General features: G+C 33.6%; 3 protein-coding genes and 1 pseudogene across 3 annotated transcripts; 1 reads left to right on the top strand and 3 right to left on the bottom strand.

Moving 5' to 3' along the window:
* Positions 1 to 373: 373 nt before the first annotated feature.
* Positions 374 to 5,275, bottom strand: LOC128183178 (melatonin receptor type 1B-like). The gene is made up of 2 exons (XM_052852090.1): positions 4,951 to 5,275; positions 374 to 3,469 (listed from the first exon to the last, which is right to left on the bottom strand). Exons 1-2 carry the CDS (start codon positions 5,186 to 5,188, stop codon positions 2,745 to 2,747), a joined length of 963 nt encoding a protein of 320 aa, XP_052708050.1. The 5' UTR covers positions 5,189 to 5,275; the 3' UTR covers positions 374 to 2,744.
* Positions 5,276 to 9,488: 4,213 nt separating this feature from the next.
* LOC128183177 (melatonin receptor type 1B-A-like) lies at positions 9,489 to 11,344 on the bottom strand. Its single transcript, XM_052852089.1, has 2 exons — positions 10,847 to 11,344; positions 9,489 to 10,415 (listed from the first exon to the last, which is right to left on the bottom strand). The coding sequence occupies exons 1-2, from the start codon at positions 11,124 to 11,126 to the stop codon at positions 9,616 to 9,618; spliced, it is 1,080 nt and encodes a 359-aa protein (XP_052708049.1). The 5' UTR covers positions 11,127 to 11,344; the 3' UTR covers positions 9,489 to 9,615.
* A 4,748-nt stretch (positions 11,345 to 16,092) lies between these two features.
* Positions 16,093 to 18,411, bottom strand: LOC128183176 (melatonin receptor type 1B-A-like). Its single transcript, XM_052852088.1, has 2 exons — positions 17,870 to 18,411; positions 16,093 to 17,756 (listed from the first exon to the last, which is right to left on the bottom strand). The coding sequence occupies exons 1-2, from the start codon at positions 18,144 to 18,146 to the stop codon at positions 16,906 to 16,908; spliced, it is 1,128 nt and encodes a 375-aa protein (XP_052708048.1). The 5' UTR covers positions 18,147 to 18,411; the 3' UTR covers positions 16,093 to 16,905.
* A 1,377-nt stretch (positions 18,412 to 19,788) lies between these two features.
* On the top strand, positions 19,789 to 22,951 carry LOC128183180 (leucine-rich repeat and death domain-containing protein 1-like; annotated as a pseudogene).
* Positions 22,952 to 23,621: the final 670 nt, after the last annotated feature.

Consider the following 23,621-nt stretch of genomic DNA (forward strand, 5'->3'; position numbering starts at 1 on the left):
TCATGTCCCCTTTAAGAGGGAGATAGTTTAGAAGAATTGAAAAATTTGTTGGTATTAACAAAATCTTTTTCTCATAAACCATATGGCCAAAAAAGCTGTAACTTGTGTAGTAACATTGTTATGTAGTGTAGATTCAATTTTATTCAAATCATGATCTCGGGAGTCGGATGGGGCCCCAATGTGGGGTCAAATTTTTACATTGGAATATATAGATAAAAAATATTTTAAAGTCTAATTCTCAAAAACCAATTGGTCAGACAAGATGTAGCTTGTGTGGAAACATCCTTAGGTAGTGTTGATTCAAGTTTGAGAAAATTGAGCAATTATGATCCTATAGGGTAGGGTGGGGCCACAGTGGGGGGGGGGGTAAATTTTAATGTAGGAGGAATATATAGAAAAAAAGATTGACTTTGATGATTCTCAATTTTTCATCTTTATATGAATAGTTAGTCTTCATGATCTACTTGAGAATTGCAATGATCAATATGTAATATGACTATGAAGGCATCCAGGTACAAAAGGGGCTCAATGGTTAGCATAAGAATATCTGAAAATAATTTTTTATCTGTTTTACTAAATTGTTCAGATATTTTGTATATGACTTCATGAAGCTGATTTTGTCATTGTCATTGGATGTGTCATTGCTCAGATGAGCGATGTAGCCCATGGGCCTCTTGTATTGAAATTGCAAACAACTGATCCATACTTCAGTCTAATGCATATCAAATATGATTAAAGAAATTGAAACATTTTGGAATGAATTATAATATTTTATGTAAATGTTGTTCATTGAAACTGAAAATAGTTCTTTTGTAAATTGCAGTCTTGGGCATCCTTATTGGGAATAAAATACAACCCAGTGGGAATAAGGTATCATCATTAAAACTGTATGCAGTTCTTGACTCCATCAGATAGAAGTTTTAAAATTCAATTAAAATTTGATAACATCAGAGCATGAAAAAATACTAGGTTTTTAAACTACATGTACATTGAGTTCCTGTAATTGCTGACATGTTGGTCAAAGAAAGGAGAAAACGTGGAAAATCACCACCCATTCTAATTCACATATCCATTTCTGCATTAATTGAAGATCGTCCGTGATATTGGGTCCTGGAACTCAGTTTATATTTGATAGGTATTTGATAGGACGTGGATAAGTGTGCCTTACTTGACGCTAGGTTTTTGGACATACTTGGTGCTGATTGGTTGTGTAAAGTCACATGGTATTTTGTAGCACATCAAAGCATCAATCTCAATTCATCAAGCTCAATTTTAATCATGTGTGTCATGCTTTATCTAACTAAGATTTAAAAAAAAAAACACACACACATCTATTTTGCTCTATTTGGGTTAAATTTTAGCGAATAACAATCAAAAACTGCGTGTGGTTGGGGAAGCGAAAGTTTGACAACTTCAGTTACTTTAACTGGGTAAAATTCATTGTCAACACGTGATGTTTGAGGAAGTATATGTAATCTCAGTATATCTAAACTCAACATACTGTTAAAGCATTGTGTACTAGATAATGACGTATTTACAACTCATCAAATACTCTATAATAAAAAGGTCACACGTTTACGTTGACAGTCGCATTTTCTAAAATGCAAAGGTTAATGATTTCTGGACCTTTTGAATTGAATACTTCTTTACACGATAAAAAGTCATTGCTTCTTTTTACAAGTCATTTATCTATTAACATCGTTCGATTAGTTAGGAAATTCACCTGTTCACATGCCTCATTTATTGTGATTGAGAGAAGAGTTTTTTGCTAATTGCTGATATTTTTTTTAAATCCCAAACAATCCAACAAAGAAAGATCACGGACACATTTTTGCAGATTTAATATTTAATAAACTGTTTTCTGTGGTGATTCGTGTTAGCGGGTTATGCAATATTTGTCTGCAATGACCGCTACCTTTATAACCCTCATGGATCATCAAATAAAGCATCTTATTGTTTATATTTACATTTTTCTTGTAATAAAGTAAAAAGTAAGAAAACTTATCTTAATTATTGTTAATGTACATCAGTAGGTTAGCTGAGAAAAACAGCCAAATCATCTTCTATGGAAATTTGAGTCTGGCATCAGCATATGCTTATTTTGGGCAGTCCATGATTTTTCTTAGGTTGCTGGTTGTGTCCACCAATCGAAAAACGGGGCGCTTACATTTCAGTCCTGTCAGTTTTTAAAGAGCTATGAATGTACAATGAATATGATCTATTGATTTCGTTAAGAAATAGAGGGAATCATACTTGGTGGATGTAAAAATAATGATTTAAGGTGGCATGGGACACTAGCTGTTTGTTGATATTTATGTGGATAAAAGTACACTATAAACGAAATAATGTCATCGGCTTAGATTTGTCAAATTTTACAAAAGTTTTAATTTTTTGGGGGGAAGGGCAAAAATTAATGGAAGTCCCAGTGGGATTCAATTTCAAGACTTGCAGATCAGTAGATAACGCTCAAACCTACGCTGTTAGGTAACTATTTTGGGAAAGAAAAAATATTTTAAAAAAAGATAATTGACTTTATTGTTTATTTCGATAGGAAGTACGTTTAAAAAGAAAAAAAAAGCGATCAAAACTATATACAAAAACAAAAAAATATTTTAATAAATCGAATTTCAAACTCCCCCAAACACTGTTTTACCCCTCATGACCCAAATCCAGTTAATTAAGATACAGAAGGAGAGAAGGAGAGAATCGTTAAAAAAAATTACAAAATCCAAAAGTCTGACTTTTCACTTGACTGCAGGAAGAACCCGGATTTTTGTTATCTTCTTCACAGTGCATTTATCTATTGGTATAATAGAATTGAACGCATAATGAAAGTTTTTGTTCGTTAAATAGTATACAAGCCAATTAAGAGATGGGTGTAAATGGGCGAAAGTGGTAATGATCAAATGTGATTCATGTGGAAAAGAATCATTTCGATCCGCAACGATTATAACGGCATAGGGCACCCAACATATGGTAAAAACAGCGTAAATCAGAAACAAGGTGCGCGCAAAGCCGATCGACTTCCGTTGCAAGTTATGTGACGGCATATCCGTAACAACCCTACAACTTTTCCTGAACGTTGAATAGATACAAATGTAAAATAAGCCAGTAAACAACACTGGAATCCACACCAAAACGACGGAAAAAGTCACCGTGTAATAATAGGTCGCCATCCGATCCCAAATACACACTAGACTCTTCCGATCGAAAGAATGGCCACCGATCCCGGCTAAATTTAAGAGGATCAGGGAAATTCCAATTAAGTAAAGGCCGACGCACATGGCAACACAGGTGCCTTTTCTGAAGATCGTCTCATAGTACTTGTAATGGCAGATGAATACGAAGCGACTGAAGCTCATCAGAGTGATAGATCCCAGGGACACGATACAAGAGACAGTGCACATGTACGCAACAGCCTCGCATAATCCGGGGACTTGATGGAAAAAATTCTCTCCTTCCAGTTTACCTGCCAGAATCGAGGACAAAATGTTTATTCACAGTAATCTGAATATTATAAATCTTCATCTGCAATGCATAGCCAAGCTTCGAAATTTTTGTCGGAAAATGATATAAATTATGTCAAATTTTGTAATACTGTTATGAGTGGTTGATTGTTTAAAGCTATATATTCAAAGGGTACATATATTGATCTAAAGATTCTATCTATATCTAAAGGGTCCAATATAGATCTAAAAATACTATTCTTATATAAAGGGTGCACATATAGATCTAAAAATACTATCTATATCTGACGGGTGCATATATAGATCTAAAAATACTAACTTTATCGTAAGGATACATATATATATGTAAAAACTATCTATATCTAACTGGTGCAAATATGGATCCAAAAATACATGTATTATCTATATCATAACGGTACATACATAGATCTAAAAATACTATTTATATCTAGAAGGTAAATATATAGATCTAACAATACTATCTATATATTTAAAGGGTTCATATATAGATCTAAAAATACTATCTAGATCTAACGGTGCATATAGATCTACAAATACTATCTATATCTAACGGGTGCACATATATTGCATAGATTATGAATTATCAAACGATCAATTTGGTCAACGGAGGACGATTTTAGTTTTCATTGAGCATAATTTTTGCGAATTCCAAAAAAACTATATTTATCATACCTTTTATCATTTTCTTTCGATACCATCTATTAAAGTGAAACCAATGAACAATATACACATACAATATTTAGATTTTTAAAAGGAACATTTTGTTTTCAAGCGATTTTTCCGTGGTTCGGTGGGATGTTGTGCTTTTATGACGTAATGATAAAATTAAGCTTTGTGTGAGTGTATACGTTATAAGAAATAAGATAACAGAAATATAATCTTTACATACATGTATCAGGTAGAAAATGATATTACTAATAGCATATTACAATTTGAGAAAATCGCTGATGCAGTATTTTTTAAAATCTGCTTTGAAAAGCGGAAAATGGCAATTTCCTCTGTATTCATACGGTAAATTTATTTGTATTTTTTGAGATAGTTCCTAAAAGAAAAAGATGATAGATTTTTTTTTAAACTTTGCAAATAAACTTGAGTTGATGTAAATTACATCTGGATGAAAATAAAAAGATTTGCTATTGTAGTTTTTACGCAAAAAAAAAAAAAAAAAACAAAAACAACCCACACAAATTATCCTCTTTGTGTAGACAACGTTTCAAATCAAAACTACTTTAAAATCTTTAATTGGATTTGCTAAAGATCGATCGATCGATCGATCCATGCACCCATAATGATCGTTAAAATGAAAAAAAAAATAATAAGTAAGTAAAGCATGATATTTCTGTCTAATAAGAAGTTCGTTAATTAATAGACTTTATGCTAGCGTTATTACTTACAAGGCAGTTTTCTAATAATATGATTTTGCATGCTCATTTTTTAACTTGAAAAACAATATATTACTTACCAACAATATTCATGGGATCTGCAACTAAGGTAACAAACATATCCGAGATCGCCAGGTTTGCAATGAAAATGTACTCCAAAGATCTCATCTTGATAATCTTGCAGACCGAAATCAAAATCAGCAAATTACCGGAGGTTCCGAAAACTGTTCCCAGAACCAACACAATGATCAGGAAGCACCCGACTCCCGGATAGTCGCCGACAAACTGAAAGCGACCGAGGATTCCCGTACTGTTCATTTTCTAACGGAATCAGAGCAGGAGAGAGAGAGAGAAAAAACAAACGTTGTAAATATATATCAGGCGAATCTGAAATCCGTTTTACCAATACTGGCTGCTCGTCGTATCTGTAAAACCCGATGCACCGCTCCAGTTATATATATATATATATATATATATATATATATATATATATATATATATATATATATATATATATATATATATATATATATATATATATATGTTGCTGTCAGATGTTCTGGTATATTGACGCATGTATTATTATGTTGTCGTAGGTTTTGTTTTTTTTATTTATCGGGCATTCCCCGTTATATTTGTTACAGCTCTTAAGATCTCGAATTGACCACGCGTAAGAGAATGGAACTTCTCCTTTTATGATATTAAAATTAAGAAGTCATGATCAATGTCGATTCCACCGTGACATCTGTATGATTATACTTTCTCTTTGAGAGAAGATTTGAAAACAATTATAGGTTTTTTTGCAATTTCAGAATCCTATCTTGAACAAAATTAGTCTGACAGATATCGAATAATCCGCCGTGTTTTGCGTGAATGTGCGAAAACCGATCCCGTTAATCAATAGGCCGTTATTATAATTCGGTTCTGTTTCCGAAATGTCACACCACACAGTCTGTTGTCTTTGACAATCACAAATTCTCGGATCATTCCGGTAAAGCTCGGAAGTTTTTTTTTCAAGCTCTGTTGAAAAGGTCCGAGAAGTTACGATTGTCGGCATTGACTGTCCACCCTTGTGTACTGTATACAGAGAAATAATTCCCCCGTTTTATTTTCGCCCCTTTCGCCCTCGGTGCCAGAGGACGAATTTAAGACTAGGCGAATTCTATATTGCAAATAATATCTCTGTTAACACAACTGCATCTGGGCAAATTCAAGACGGGACGAATCCGTTTGCAAGTGTAAAAGGGCGAAAATTACACGGAGCGAAAATGACCCTGTATACAGTATACCTTTGAACAATGTTTAACAGACATGCATATGCAATGCAAGTTCTTAAATGTCTCAAGAACAAGTGGCCCCTCTTCACACAATATTGAGACAACACCTATAGCTCACTTAACACATATATACTACTTCAATATTTTTTTTTTTCATCGGTAAATTTTTATTTTAAAGCTTCTTACTGATAAAATCTCAATAACATGATATTTTTGTAATCGTAACTTTTATTTTATGCGCTTTTGTCACGGTAAACTTGTGCATTGAAGTAAGTATAGTCATTTATATTCAATTTTGGGATTGTCTTCCAACGAGACGAACATAATTGCAAGATCCTCTGATATCTTATAATATAAAACTTGGTAATTCTAGAAAAACAAACATGTACATTTTAGTCAAATCAAGTATAATTATGTAGTATATGTACATAGACAGGCAAAAAAAAATGACATGAAAGCAGTCCAAATACCGGTTAGTACAATTGTCACACTCTGGTTTCTACCGTCGTGACTAATTGTTTGGGGAAATTAGCTCACGGACTAACCTGTGTCTAATTGCAATAAACTTGCTTCCATAGCACCTGATTGAATCAAAATAAAATCCGTAAATTAAAGTAAAAACTGTCTTTATTCGATTGCCGCAAGATGGAAAGTGACTATCTAAAAGTCACTTACCATTGCGGTCAATCTACGGACTTTAGTTTTGACCAATCAGGTAACTTGATTTAAAAAGGTTTACGCCCAATTTCAGCAAAATTTCTTAGATGCTTGACACTATTAGCTGGGCCAAAGAAGGTGTTATAACAATTACTCGTAGTTCCGCGGAGAAGGCCTGTAACAAAGACAGGATTAACTCGAAGCCGAAACAAAGTAAATAAGTTTTTATTTGAGGCCGAAATGAAATAAATAAGTTTATCTATGTGGAATTTCGAAGTGTCAAGCCAAATTTTCCCCCCTTATAGTTAAGTTTAAATTGATAAGTTTTAAACTTTTAATGTAACACAATCAATGTTACTGATCATTGATAATGTCTACTCCATTAGACTAATGTCTAATCCATTAGATCCATGTCTAATCCATTGTCCAATAGAGGATAGGCATGCATCCTTTACAGAAAGTTGCAAACACTGTCCAACCATTATCTGATCCATGGTCTAGTACTTGTTTGTGTTCAAATCATGGATTGCACCGACTTTGACGCCATTTTTCGTGCAATTAGCATCGATGCATGAACATTTTCATTCGTGCATGCGCTCAATGTTACATATAACTGGACAAGAAACCAATGGAAAGTTTTGCCCTTGCTTATTTGAACGAAATGAAATAAGATCATCTATTATCTACATGATATCAAATATTCTTAACGACAACTATCAGTACATTTTTGTAACTATCTTCCATCGTATTTTATTTGTTCTACTTATAGCTTAGATTTAAATTCTCTTAAAGTCAAGTATAATTTACTTTTAAAGTCAAATCCAGTGCATGCAAGCAATCAGATCATATCCCCCCCCCCCCCCCCCAAATAAATCATGATGAAATAAAGCAAAAAAAAAAAAAAATTTAAGTCGATGGTTAAGCAAAATTTACGATATAATTACGATGTCATATTGTATATTTTGTATTCGTAGACACCCAGTAATTTCATAATTCATAATATTTAATACATTGAAAACTTTTTTTAATCGCAGAATATTGAAAATGAGATAAGGACGATTAATGTTTAATACATCCAGTGCAAAAAAAATCTTGGTTATATATATATATATATATATATATATATATATATATATATATATATATATATATATATATATATATATATATATATATATATATATATATATATATATATATATATTTATTACCTAATCAAAGGGATTTTGTTGTTATATTACAAATTGAATATTTGCGTCTATTTTGAACTACCGGTCAATAGACTGCGATCTATTAGACCGCCGGTCAATAGACTTCGATCTATTGGACCGCCGGTCAATAGACTGCGATCTATTGGACCGGCAACGTATATCAGAAAGCGGGTATGTTAATGTTACATCCTTTCGATAGTTCTCAAGGAATGTATATTCCTTTACATTGACGCTGTTTTTAGTGCTTGGTGAAACCAAATACAATGTTATCAAAATGGAGTATCAAATAATCAACAGTTTTAAAGCCTCATATAAGGTAAAAGACTATTTAAAATCTAATGGGTTGAAAACCACCTTCTTTGTGTAAACTAATATTAAATTGAGATGCTGTAATGCATGCAACTGGTTTTGTGCATGTAAAAGAGGGAAAAAAATCTTAGTATATTGCATAATGGCACGAAAACCACCTACAATATGCAAATTGTGAACCCCGAAAACTAAAAAAGGAATTAGGTAATAAAACAATTATTTAATGCTTGAACAGTCAATAGACCAGACTTTTTTCCCTTGGTGCAGGGAACAGCTCAGTATGATCTATTGCCCGAGGCCAACGGCCGAGGGCAATAGATCATACTGAGCTGTTCCCTGCACCTCGGGAAAAATATTCTGGTCTATTGACTGCTCAAGCATTAAATAATTGTATAATATGTTATGAATTACTTAAAAGCAATTACAGGTGCTTGAGGACAAAACAAATCCCCCTTTCCACTCCCCCCCCCCCAAGTATAGATCCCCCCAAGACTTTACTCTTTTCATTAAAATCACATGCTCTGTGAACCTTAATATTTTTTTACAAGGTTTGAATGTTATGATATCCATAAAGAATACGTAAATTCACAAAATTGTTTTTTCATATTGCTCTTCGATCGTTATCATGATGATAAAACCTATCATCAATTTTTTTTCTCAAAGCTAAGATATCTACTTTTTTCAAAGAAAAAGTAATATGGGTCAATAAAGAGCCTTATTGCTTCTTCTACATGTTTCCAAGCTTGTGTATCTAAATAATTTCATTTCTATATGCTGTAAGTTGTTTTAAATCCACGGTGTTAAAATTTCACAATTTCTCAAAAAGTACCAATTGCGGTGGTTTTAATTTCACGCTTCAAGAAAAACAGTTGATCAAAGTAAAAGCATAACACGTTTTAAAAACATATGTTAGTATTTACGATGGGTTTATGATAAATCGTGAACATAGTGAAATTAAAACCATTGTGATTATTTGCCAATCTACAGTATCACGATTCCCATTCATTTCATTGCTTTTTAGTAGAACTATATAAATTCTAGAATGTTTTAACAAAAGATCTGAAGATGGATAAAATTGCACATTCAAAATGATTCCCTTTCTTCGAAACTTCGGCTCCTCCAGTCTTTTTGCCTATGGACTTGTAAAAAATAAAAACGCTGAAATATTCAGCTAATGGACTTAATTTTTATTTGCAAATCTTTTCTTTTTTTTTTGTCAATTAATAAATAACTGTGCATGTTTAAATAAAGATCCAACTTCGGTGAAGGAAACTCTTTTTTTTTCTAAGTTTCACTCTGTTGTTGATGAAGAAAGAATATGTTGTGTTTTCGTAACTAATAAATCGTTAGAGTTTGTTGTTGTCTTGGTCATTTCCATGGCCTCCACTTTCTTTTTCGCTTTGCATAAATCAAAGAGTTTGTTCAGCTTCACCAATTCATCAAAGGCTTTGCGAAACTTAGTGTTTGTGAAATAATATATGAGCCAGTTAATGGAAGGATGAAGATGCCCGAAGGCGGTGAGGATTAGATGTGACTCATAAGGAAACGTGTCATTCCTGTCCACAACAATAATCAAAGCATACGGTATCCAGCAAGAGGAGAAAATCAAATAGATGAAAAACAGCGTGCGCGCAAGTTTGATTGCCTTCCGGTTGTGATTGGAGCACGTGACTTCCGTTATTTTCTTCGTGCTGGTTCGCACAGATATGTATATCTTCAGATAGAATATCCCCGTAATGGTTACTGGAATCCATACCAAGAGAACTGAAAAGGCCACTGTGTAATAGTAAGTGGCCATGCGGTCCCAAATGCACTCCAGACTTTTTCGGTCGAAGGAATGGTCACCGATTCCCGCCAAATTTAGCAAGACCAGAGTGAGACCAGTAAGATACAAGAGGATACACATTGCTATGCAAATGGGTTTCTTGAAAATTTTGTCGTAGTATTTGTGGTGGCAAATGAATATGTAGCGGTTAAAACTCATCAGAGTGATCGAGCCCAGAGAGTTCACACAGGCAATGGTACATACGTAGGCGATAGCCTGGCATAACCCAGATATGGAGTTGAAAAAAGTCTCTCCCTCTAGTTTAGCTGAAATATGATACAGGATAGATACTGTAAACTTATTTAATTAGCTTGAAAAATTGCTTGCAAAATTGTGATTTTTCAACACGGTAATAAGCGAAGATCTAATCTTGTGCGTTTCTGAATGTATATTTTTATACATGTACATGTATATTCATTCATAATTTAAAATATCGTCTCTATCAGTATCAGGGCATAATATGATCATTTACTCTACCCCAAAAACAAGAAAAAGGAATCTTTTATTGCGATTTATTGGTACAATCGAAGGATGACTCGCTTAATTTATTCGAGACATTTAATTTGAACAGCGAAAATATACGTTCCTCCATATTTACAACAAAATGTCAATCGTTTACATTATCAAATTTTGCCTATAATTATTGGGTTAAGATCGAAATAATTTATTAATAAATGAATGTTATTGCTGAACTTACCGACAATGCTCATTGGGTCCGCCACCATTGTGACGTACAGGTCAGAGATCGCAAGGTTGCCGATAAATATACACTCTAGAGACTTCATCGTCTTGGATTTCCAAAGGGACACTAAAATCAGAAGGTTTCCAAATCCCCCGACCACCGAAGCAACAATCAGTACAATGAGCACTAAGACCCCCACTCCGGGGGACTCAGAGACAAATTCGTACCGATCGAACACCCTCGATCCGACCGCAGGTGTAACTACTGTTTCATTTATGACCATCTCGTCTGGCATTGTCCTTGCAACCTTGTAAGGTCCTTAATCTTGCAAGTTTTCTCTTTCAATAATAGTCTTCTTTCAGAGTTCTTTCAGAGTTCAGTTTAACCGATTTGTAACCGTATTGCAATAATGATCGTCTTTGCGAGTTTTGGTTTTCCACTTCCTTTCCTAGATCCGAACGGATTTCTTCAGAGCACGTGAACGCTTCCCTCCTCTGAGCTCGACTCAATACTCTTACTGTTCCCCCTGTATTGTTTTATATATCCCCCGAGGATTGGTGCCATCATTCAGGAAATTTTTAAAAAAACATGTCAAACTGATACGGCCTTACACCGGAAAGAGATCCAGGGCCGGCGATTAAGAAACATAAGGTATTGTTTGTTTGCTAATATGCGTTGTTATATGTAGGACTATACTATATCTGAAGGGTGTAAGAAGGTCGGGGCGCAAATCAGTTGAGGAAATTTTTTATTGGACAATTTATTTGTATTTTGTTCTAGAGCTTGCTGTTATGAATACATGTATATGATGATTTGTTTACGGAAGGTTTTAACTTCTGTCCGCTAGATATGTCCGGAATTTATTTAAAAACAAAAACAAAACAAACACGTGCATATTGTTTTTTTTCTTCTCTCCAATCGTAGGAATATTTTTTTTCAGGATGGTACCACCAAGACGGCATTGAAGAATTGTTTTTCTCAAGAGTTATTGATAAGATTGCCTGAGGCCTGTTAGGTTAGAGAAATGCCGGGCATGCAATGGAAAATAACGTTTTCTAGAGGGAACGCGCGAAACGGCTACCATTATAGAACCATCTTATTTTTTAAAGAGCAAAACCAAAAGTCTTGGACAAGAATTATGGGAAAACGATTTGAATGACATTTCTTAATAAATTTCATTATATATCTACTTAGTTTATGTCTGTTTAGCGTGTGCATGAAGACACAAAAATGAGACTGAACTTGAAATTTTAGAAGAAGAATATTAAATGGATTTTAGCGTAACCATTTCAAGTTATATGCCTTACGAATATTAAATGTTAAGCAAATATCATGCGCTTTGTAAAAAATGATCTATCTCTCATCCGTTAGAGGGCGTCCTACCAAACGAAGAACGGGGTATTAGACCCATTTCGGTAAAATACGATACCATACATAATTAAAATTATGTATCAAAGATTTTAAAAGAAAATTATCAAAAAATATTTTTGATTTTAACTAGTTAGGAAGAAATTTGGATTGTTTGCTTAGTGAACTCAATCAAATTTATATAAAAACTAGGAGAAAAAATACTGTATATAATATATTTATTAATTTAAATTAGCATGTGAAATCTTGATTTAAAAAAATCCTAGATTTCACAATGCATGTATTATACAACCGTATGATATTTGAATAAAATATATATTATATGAATACGAAATTTTTTAGTCAATTTAAATTTTAGCTTGTTCATTTGTTCTCTTTTTGCACTGCTGATAATTCATTAGAAGTTCTTGGTTTTAATAAATTAATGGATTATTACAACTGAAACAGTACATCTTTCGAAATTTTCAAAAATATTATTTACTTATTCTTATGGAGTTTGGATGGTCAACAATTTAACCTTTAGATCTACCGTAAATTTTAAGATCTGACTTTTTAAGCTATAAACTATAGAACCATTTTAACAGGAGCTTGGACTTTGGGTAGTTGTATCAAACAGCAATGTGACGTAGGCCTGCCTATTTCATTGCTGGCTACTCAGTCATGGCTCTGTGAATTCAACAAGATTTGTCTGGCTTTAGGGCCAAGACTACGCAATCGGTGTATATTTCGCTTGAAACCAGCGTCATTTTTAACTTGTTATGACGCAAGAAACAGATTGTTATGTCCTACTGAAAGTCCAAGGCCTTGTTAAAATGGTTCTAAGTGAGTAAAGAAAAAAAAGCATATGTTTTAATCTTTAAATTTAGGCACTTTCGTATATTTTTATATACAGCTCTTATTCTAAGGGAGATCAATACAGTCTAAAATTAGCAAAGACCAATGAGCCCTCTTAACGTTGTTCAATTAACTCCTTACATTCTGAAAAAGATTAATCGGAATTTTTTTCGTGATAATTATTTCCGTGCGGAAATATGCTATCAGATAAACAAAACCTACTTATAAACAAAAAGGTATATAAACACAAAACGTATATGAAAACAAAACAATAAGGAAATGTTGGCAACTTGCACTACAAGCGTCTCTCAATCAAAGTGGGTTAACTAGAAAATCTCATCGGCGCGCCTCGCGTGACTTTTCTTAGTTTAAGTAGCAGGGTCAATTGGAATATTACTACAAAAAAGTCTTAAAAGCTAAGAATGTATACAGCTTTGTCAGATTTACCCTGAGTGGTCAGAGAAAAAAGAGATTAATTGTTCTATTCAAAAAGTCTGATCATTTATAACCCAGTCAATATAGTGTAACGACTCGAAAGGAAATCAAGGGTCTCTTTAGGTTCAATTATGGCTAATTAACTGAATCGTTAAGGAAGAAGTCTTCTCGTTTTCAAACATACTTCTTATGACAAGAAATCCATGTAATTTTGACACAGTATAAGAGATTATATAATTAAATGATTTTATCAGTTTAATCAAATTTGACCTCCCTGTTTTCACATAAAGGTCAGGTCAAGGTCACTACCTTTTTTTAACATAACGGATGATAAAAATAAATGTAGTTCTTTGCAGTTATGTAGACATCTGTTTAAGATATGAACCCCCGGAAGATTCTATTCTTCAATGAAATGATAGAATGTCTATATCAGTTTATACTACTGTTAAATTGGAATAAATATTGCAACTAAAATTGATATGGCTTAGCCCGCATTTGCTCCAATTTTTTTAAATTTTGAAAATACATTGTATTTTGATTTTTTTAATGCTTCCAATATTAAAACATTTCTGATTTTACTTATTATGAAGACTTTATACAAAGATATAAATTGACAGAAAAGCTAATATATTGACCATTTAATAAGAGAGAAAAACTGATTTTAATGATTTTTTTCACACAAATCAATGATTCAGAATAGAATGGGCGCTTTAAAATGCATATAAAAATGTAATTTGATAGGCAGATCTTATTTTAAAAACAAATTCTAAAACCCAAGTATCATATCATTAGTTCACATTAGTTAAACAATCCTACATTAATGTACGTAATTGTTTTGTTTTATAAATGCTAAAACAGACTCATTAATCTACATCAAATATGTGATATTTCCTACGCAAATATTCCGCCAAAAATATAGTCCTTGTTAGATTTTAAACATTGATTACTATTTCTATGCCAAGTTGTATGATAGTAAAAAGAAAGATAAATATACTATTCTAATTTCCTTTTAATCTTGATTTAATGAACAATTAATCAAATTTACGTTTGACAAGTCGAAAACCAGAAAAGACTCCTTCCTTAATGGTAATAAAGAATTATTTAAAATGATTTTAAGTGCACATACACCAATGTGCTCATCAAGTAAAAATCAAACCACAACATATATGTACATGTATGTGCAATTTTAAGGAATCTCTCAATTCATTCACACATGTAATTTTTGTACTGTAGTAAGCAATAACACGACACATGGTAATAAAAACCGTATACCCGCATTACCCGGTAATTTTCGCGACGATCTACATGTAATTTTCGCGATCACTTTTACATCTTAAAATATTTAATGCGCAAAAATTTTATCCGGAAATTTTAGCTATAAGAAACTTTTTGAATTGAAAAATATAACTGACGCAAATATATAAAGTTACTCGTTTTTTCTATTTTGGCAAATTTTGCGACACGCGAAATAAAAAAAACTCGCATATACCCAGTAATACCCGGTAATACATGTATTTTGCCCGATTTTGCAAAGTATTATTTATAAATGCATGTTTCGCCATGTTTTTACGGTCTCTTTTTCACAACTGCTTGATTTTGTTTAAATTCCGTATACATCTATAAATGCAGTATTATTAATATTTTCTAATAGTAGATACGTGTACTGATGAAAACTAATGACATACGGTATAATGTTTAAATTTTTGTTATCACTGTTTTTACTTAAGGGATGGGCCTTTTCGTTACAGTCACACGGAAACATGCATACTAGTACACGCTAAAGTGTACATAAAGTAGAGACACCTAGTACATGTAAGGAAATGACATTCTTCTCATGTTTTGTCAATAGGAAACGGAACAGATCTCGATAAAATCAAAGAGCAATGATATATATTTAGGCGAGGGCAATCATTACTATAGGCTGATATAACCTCCCTTTTGTGTTGAAAACAAACGAAAGAAAGAAAAATAAAACAGAAAGTGAGAGGAACGGAGAGGGGAAGCTAATACTTGATGGAGAGGGAAGAAACAATCGAGGAGAAGAGCGAAAGATGAGACATGGCAACCCGCCATTCAATTTCTTATTTGTGTCGCACTGGCGAGACTGTAAAGTGACACTGTTTATTCATATGTACTTCTGTATATATTTTTCGTAAATCAAACGGCTGAGAGACATTACCAACTCTTCCAGCAGACATGAAGTCTGATCAAGTACTTAGTAAATTCAAAATTTCCCTTATATATCACTAGAAACAAACCATACACTATAATGAGGGAATGTAAATATAAGCATTAAATGATTTATTTTTGACGTTGTCGTGTCAATATATTATATTATATAAAAAAGGAATCAAACAAATTGATGATGATAAAGATCTTTATTTACATGATTATTTTCTGCGATAAATAAAAAAAAGAAATGCATGTGCATACATCAAATACCCCCCCCCCCCCCCTCCCCCAAATAAATCCATATTGGAAAAAAAGATATGCTCATTTCCGTTCAATCTCGAAATCAAAATCGCACATGCTCTGATAATGATACACACTATACTATAAGCACATATTGAAAACAGCATCGATTGATTAATGATTTCAATTGGAGAACATACATTATGTTCAAAAGATACATTTAAAAAAATGTTCGCACATGCTCTGATAATGATACACACTATACTATAAGCACATATTAATAACAGCATCGATTGATTAAAGATTTCAATTGGAGTACATAAATTATGTTCAAAAGAAACATTTTAAAAAATGTAAGTGGTACTGTAAATTCCTAATTAAACGCGAGGAATTTATATCCGGGTAAAATCGCGAGAAGCATCCCTCGCGGATTTTAAAACCTCGCAATTATTTTCTGAGAGTTGATAACTTTAAGAAATATGGATAAATGTTCTGCGTTCGCGATTTGATATTCTCGCCATTTGATACTAAACAGCGGGATCGCGGAATTAAGTACTCGCGTAAAATAAGGAATTTACAGTAACACTTCGTACCATCACAAGTTAATTAAAAATATAAAATTAAACACGCGACAGAATTAAAAAAAAATCATATCTTTATCACATGTGTGTCTGATTTGCTTTGGCTATATCGTAGACGCTCATGTTACTTTGGTGACGTAACAACTAATGTTGGAATGAATTGAATATTTACTGCGTCACAAACTTCACCAAAAAAGGACTAATTCGTAGATCCATGTCCATATCACGCCAAGATATTTGATAGAATGTGATTTGAATTTAACTCGTTGTTTTCTATTCCCTAGCCTTGGAAATTCTTATACACTGTAGCCTGCTTATTTTTTCAATTTTATTTTACATGACGTACCATGTTAAAATAGATTGAGATATGTCTCGATTTTTTCCCTTTCTCGGTATCAGATTAAATCTGCTCATGTGTACGATTCTACACTGTCTTTCGTCTGCTCACATGTATGAGTCCACGCTGTCTTTCGTTGGTGTGTCCTTACTAGGGAAATCGTCCCCGGAAGACATGGTAGCCAAGCTTGTATTCTTGTTTTTGGGATGAGAATCGGAAGTACTCAGTACCCCAGTAGAGTCGATACTCTCCGGTGGCTGTCGTCTGCAAAGTCCAAAGACGCGATGTAAACCTGCAATTTTGTCAAAGGCGCGACGAAATTTGGTATTCGTGAAGTAGTAGACGAGCCAGTTGATCGAGGGATGGAGGTGGGCAAAGACGGTCACATACAGGTGGGCTTCATGCGGGAAAGTGTCATTTCTGTCAACCACGATGATGAGAGCATACGGGATCCAGCATGTGGCGAAAACCGCGTAAATTATGAACAGAGTTCGCGCCAGACTGATGGAGGATTTGGATGGCTGATCTCGAACTTGGTGCTTTTTCATCCTCTTTGTGCTTTTGGTCACCATGATGTAGATGTTCAGATACGAGAACCCCGTAACGAGAACCGGGATCCAGACTAGAGTTACAGAAAACACGACAGTGTAGTAATACGTTGCCATCCGATCCCAAATACACTCCAGGCTCTTTCTGTCGAAAGAATGGTCACCAATTCCCGCCAAATTCAAAAGCACCAGCAGAAGACCAACGGAGTACAGCGATATACACATCAATATGCATGTGGGTTTCTTGAAAATTTTATCATAATATTGATGATGGCAGATAAAAATGTATCGGTTGAAACTCATCAATGCAATTGTACCTAGCGAGTTCACGCAGGACATCGTGCAACCGTACGCTATGAACTGACAAAGACCTGGGTACAAGCTGAAGAAATTTTCGCCCTCTAGCTTTGCTGTAAAATAAAAAAAGATCATTATGTTCTATTGATGCAAGCAATAAGACCCACATTAGCGAGCAATATATTTTATATTAAAATCAAAAGTAACCAAAAAATCGTATATTTACCAACAATGCTCATGCCGTCAGCCACAAGCGTTACATACATGTCGGATATCGCCAAATTTGCGATGAAGATGGACTCGAGTGATTTCATGTTTTTCATCACGCAGAGCGCTAACAAAATCAGGATATTCCCACATGTTCCCACTAGACCCGCCAAGAGGAGGATCACAATGACGGAAATCGCCACCCCCGGGGATTCCGTCAAAAATTGATACCGGTCAAATAACCCCGGATCCGAAAAACTTGGAATGGCACTGGTAGTGTCGTTTGATAAATTCATGGTGTTCCAACAAAACAAATGTCACTGACTGAAAAAAAAATCAACTGAAAGTTGTGATCACTTTAATCTTTAGGTGTCTTCTGAATAAACAGGGCGAAAACATTTGATATAATTGGTTTCCAATTATAAACAGATAATTCCGGTTAAATAAGGGAGACTTCCTGTGTCCATTGTTTCTCCTGTACTTTAAATCGAGAATGAGAAGTTAAACGGAAAAGTGGTCTATAGTGTCCATATATAAACAGTTATTGAGGAAGTGTTTATTTAAAAATGTCAGTCAAGGATAGGCATGTGATGTTGTGATTTTCGAGAAAACCTCATCCCACCCTTTAATTGCCTCTAAAGTTCATGCAAAACACATCTGCCATGATCTGGAGAAGATTACTGATTTCCTTGCATGTACAAAATGTGTATTTCAGGAGGCGTTAATTTCTTCCTGTTGGAATGAACACGGAAATTGACACTTGTTAATATATCATTCTAAATCTTCGGCGAGTCGATCAATAAATCATTTCGATTTTTTTTTTTCAAATTTCTTTAAAAAAAAATTTGAAAAAGACATATTCATGTCGCTCTTTTGAATATTATATCTCATAATTATAAAGTATTTTGTCAAATTTTATTCCTCAACCATGCGTCCAAAATATAGCCTTTTTCAAACATATTCTCTTCTTTATTATTAAAAAAAAAAATTAAAAAAAATATACATGTAATACCAATACACTTACTTAAAAACTGAATGGTAATACAGACTTCGAATACTGTTGTTATTGAAAATTGAACGTCAACGATTTCCTATATGCTAACATAATGGGAAAATATACACCGAATGTAAATATGTACATATAGGCCTAAGTGTATGCCAAATACTTTGCATGAAATGCGTTAAAGTAAAAAAAAAAGGATTAAACGGCAAAGTGTTTTTCTATATGTGTTTCAAACGGGTTAATGCGGGTCATCTATTTATTTGGTTATTTAGTTTATTTTTGGGTAAAAGCTTGCTACTTTCATACCCGCATGAATTAAAGATGAAATAAATATATGACTGGCATCATGCAGTTATCCTCGTACGCGCATCTTCTATGAACCACCAACGTAAAATAACAATCATCGCTTACGGTTTGAAATTTGGGAGATTGCTAATCAAAGCCATGTTTGTCTCCCTATTCACCTTTTGCATGCCACCAACTTGTTCAGTACTGACTGAAGACAGTACATGTATCTAAAAGTCTGACGCGGCGAATTATAACCGAGAGAATTAGACTAAAATATTAGAATAGAAAAGAGCTAACAATAGAAGAACGTGTTCGAGAAGTTGTCTTTGTGCAATATGATTAGTTTGAAAGGAAAAAACTCAAATCTATACATTTGTGTAATCAATCGACCAAGATGGTACCTTGCAGACCACTATTCACGCTATTGACCAATCCAGCAAACTATTGGGGGAAAAACTCTACCGGTATTCTGTAATTAATCGCTGAAAAAATTGTAAAAATCTGACTTGACAGTTCACTTGTATCAAACCTAATGTGATAAGATCGTCTGACAGATTTATATTTAATCGATGCAGGTTTTTTTTATAGGCCTATGGCTTCTTGATTCTATGACATTAAGCTTTATAATGGCCGATAAGGTCTCTGGAACATGTAAAATTGACCCGTATAGGCCGCTGTCATGACATATCAGATATTTATAGACGCGGCGATGAAAACAGGTACGTTTTCAGGCGTTTAAAAATTAGTTGTCTTACCACGTTATATTTTTCTTGAAAGCCATTTCAACTCTATCCCAGGCCTTATTTTATATTGAATTTGATATCTGTAATAGTATTTGTGAATAAATTTATATATCTGTATAAATAATACTACACTGTACTAGCTAGGCCTATACATGTAGCCTCTATATACATTAGTTTACATAGTTAATTTAGCAATGTGACGATTGAGTAAAAGTTAATCCCCCCCCCCCCCCCAAAAAAAAAGACAGGGATAACCGATATGTGTAACACGACACGGTATTTTGGAATTTAAACAGTAGGCTGTACATGAGTCGTAGTATCGTTTGTTGGGAAATAACTATGGAGGCACAGCTGGGTATAATTTCTATGCATCTGATTCACTCTAAGTCTTGCTCCGTTTAACAGTTTTAACTTAAGTCTATGCAAAGATTAACAGAATATAGTCTGAAGATAGAACCATTATTAATATCATCACTAGCATTGTGTTGATTTGGTCGAAATACCTGAAACCAATTATGTTATTTTTTTTCTCTGCTTGATTATTAACAAATTGAATAAAATTGAATGTTTTACTAATTTATTTAGCATTAGACAGTGACACATCTGGCAGTCATTTGATACAGAGAGTCTTTCATTGTCTCAAAAGTCAGGAGAGCGACTCCGATCATTCCACATATAGTGACGTTAAAGGCAGAAACAGCTATAAATCAAAAACGTAAGACTTTGGGCAACTGGATGTTTCCGAGATTGAGAGAGAATGTAATCAACACCGAGCTCCAAATTCTGTTCGGAAAGTGTCTCTACATCATACAGACTTGAACTATGTCACCGGTGCAGTAGCGAAATTCAGAAGCCTTGTTCATCTGGAACTGAGTCATAATAAAATAAAATTTATCTCCTGCCAGCTAGCCGAGTTACACAAACTAAAAGTGCTCGATCTTTCCTACAATGAACTTGATGAAATACCAATGGCAGTTCTCTTAATGGAATCGCTGGAAACATTGAATGTGAAACACAACCAAATAGAGTATTTACCAACTGGACTTCTAGAATTAACTAACTTGCGAACATTAGAGTGTGAGGAAAATCCAATTCTGGCCCCTCCCCCGGATGTTTGTTGCCTGGGAGTGAATTACATTTTTCGCGCTCTTCGTGACCAGCGATCAAAAATTAATCTTCTTGGAGATTTCAAACCTTACTACTCAACAGATAAGAAAGTGACGCTGGAGCCTTTGTTTAAACTGTGTACAGACTTTGTTGTGCGTCGGGGCATTGATTACAATACAATGAGTACCGTACCGCCTAAAATTAAGAATTTCTTAAATTTGGTCAAATCTTCAAATGAAACACGATTCCATCCAATCATGAAGTGTGCCAAATGCCGTGGATATTTCTCTCAACGACATCTCTTTCTTAACCATCTTTGTGATCAATTGAGAAGAGTATAACGATAGACCTCAAATACTCTAGCTGTTATTTAAATTCGCTGTGTTTGAATAAAAAAAATTAGATTGCTCAAAAAATATACTGAACATGTACTTCATTAATATTCACCCTGTTCCTATAATCAAAAAAGTTTAATTTTTGGTTCAATCTTTTTTTTTTCCAATTAAAAATTCTCATCATTTATGATTCCATCCCTGATATATTACATTTATTGTATCGTACACATGCATTAATTAGGGCCCCGCAAGGATTTGCGGGTGCCCTATAGTAATCACTCTGTCTGTCCGTCCGTCCTTCTGTCTGTCCGTCTGTCACTCTTTCGTCCACAAATTTTCTGTTTTTGTCTAATAACTTTTTTTATGGTTACCCAATAAAGTTCAAATTTGGTATGGTAGTTCAGTAGACAGAAATACATATTTTGATGCTAAGTTTGGTTCTCTATGTCTTCTGGTTTGGAGCTGGGGTGGTGGGGTAGATTCCTTAACTATGCATAAGAATGAATGGGGAAAGAGAGATAACTGCGGAGAATGTTACCATCCCTGTATACTTGGAAGACTGTGCAATATTTGTCCTTTGGGATTATAAATTAACCTTCCACAGGAAGAAAATCCTGAGCTTTATCTTTATCTGTCACATTGATATTAATTACTGCACTGCCTGTGTCTGCAAATGAACTTTGTTTTGAAGTTAAGGTCAATTTTGATTGATGTGTAGTATTGTGTACATTCTTTGAAATATGGATTTAAAATATAATATTCATACTTTATTTTGGTTAAAATACCGTACACAATGATTTATGATAATTTTATTGAATTTTAAAATCAAGATATATATTAAGATATCCCTTTTCAGTATTTTATTTTTTAATTATTTATTTTATTTTTTTCTGCCTTAATGCTGTTATTTTAACAGGTAATCAGATAATAACCCCATTCTGTCATTTCTGAAAAAAAAAAAATCTTATTGTAAATTTAGAAGAAAAGGATGAGAGAGCAGAACAATTAATTACCTGGGATTAATTATCTTGCCTGCTGCAGAATATTTAGAGGCTTATCTCTATCTGTCATATGAAGATTAATGAACACCTTTGTCTTCAACAGATGTTTGTTTTGAAGTTGAGGTCAACCCTGGGTGATACAATGTATTTGCATTCACTGAAGGCTTGCATTTTATAAAACACCTGTTTAAATCTTTTTTAAATACACATTTAGTTTAGTTTTTTTATAAGACATGAGGTTATCCCTGTTTTATGCAGATACAAGGTTACTATTTAGAGTTTTTGGACATTCAGGAATTATCTTGAAATTTTAAAAATACAGTTGTTACTTATAATTTTCATATTTTTTTTTTACCACCTTATATATACATGTATTGCAGTTCTTTACATCTTATGCCGGGCATTTATTTTTCATCATTGTTAATATAAAGAGGATGGAATTCAAAGATTTTTCACTTCTCTATATTAATTGTCATAGCGGGGCCCTTCCTGACTGGTCAGTTTTCTAGTTAAATTCACTGTTATTGTTAACCATTAGTATTTAATACCTGTTATTTTTAATCTGTGTAAATCAAACTGTGATACTGCATAAATAAAAAGATTTGCAATTTTTTTTTCCATTTATTACTCTCAAATTTAAAGATGTTTCTTATTATCTGAAAGAAAGCTAAAAGAAACTGTGTGTGCTATATTTTTTTTCCAAAGACCCAACATACCGGTATTTCTGCCCCATGTGTGCGAGTTATTTTTCTATTAATAATGTTGACATGCAAGATAAAGATGTTGACATGCAAGATAGTTATGTCAACATGCAACATAACTATGTTGACAGGCAAGAAAACTGCAATCAAATAAGAGTTATAAAAAATCTCAAATATCACCAACATGTGACATCCAAGATGCTAGAAACGCTTCTTATTGATGTCAACATGCAACCTCTTAATTTATGTCGACATGCAACTTAGTTATGTTAACATGCAAGATAAATATGTTGACATGCAAGATATTTATGTCGACATGCAACTTAGTTATGTTGACATACAACTTATAAGTTGCATGTCAACATTTTTATCTCGCATGTCAACATATATGTAAGTTGCATGTTGACATAAATAAGTTGCATGTCGACAGAAAAAGGTAGCATCTTGGATGTCACAGGTGGGCGATATTTGAGATTTTTTGAGATTTTGTATAATTCTTATCTGATTGCAATTTTCTTGCATGTCAACAAAGTTATGTTGCATGTTGACATAATTATCTAGCATGTCAACATATTTATCTTGCATGTCGACAT

The sequence above is a fragment of the Crassostrea angulata genome, chromosome 5 (assembly GCF_025612915.1).
Source record: "Crassostrea angulata isolate pt1a10 chromosome 5, ASM2561291v2, whole genome shotgun sequence".
NCBI lineage: Eukaryota > Metazoa > Mollusca > Bivalvia > Ostreida > Ostreidae > Magallana > Magallana angulata.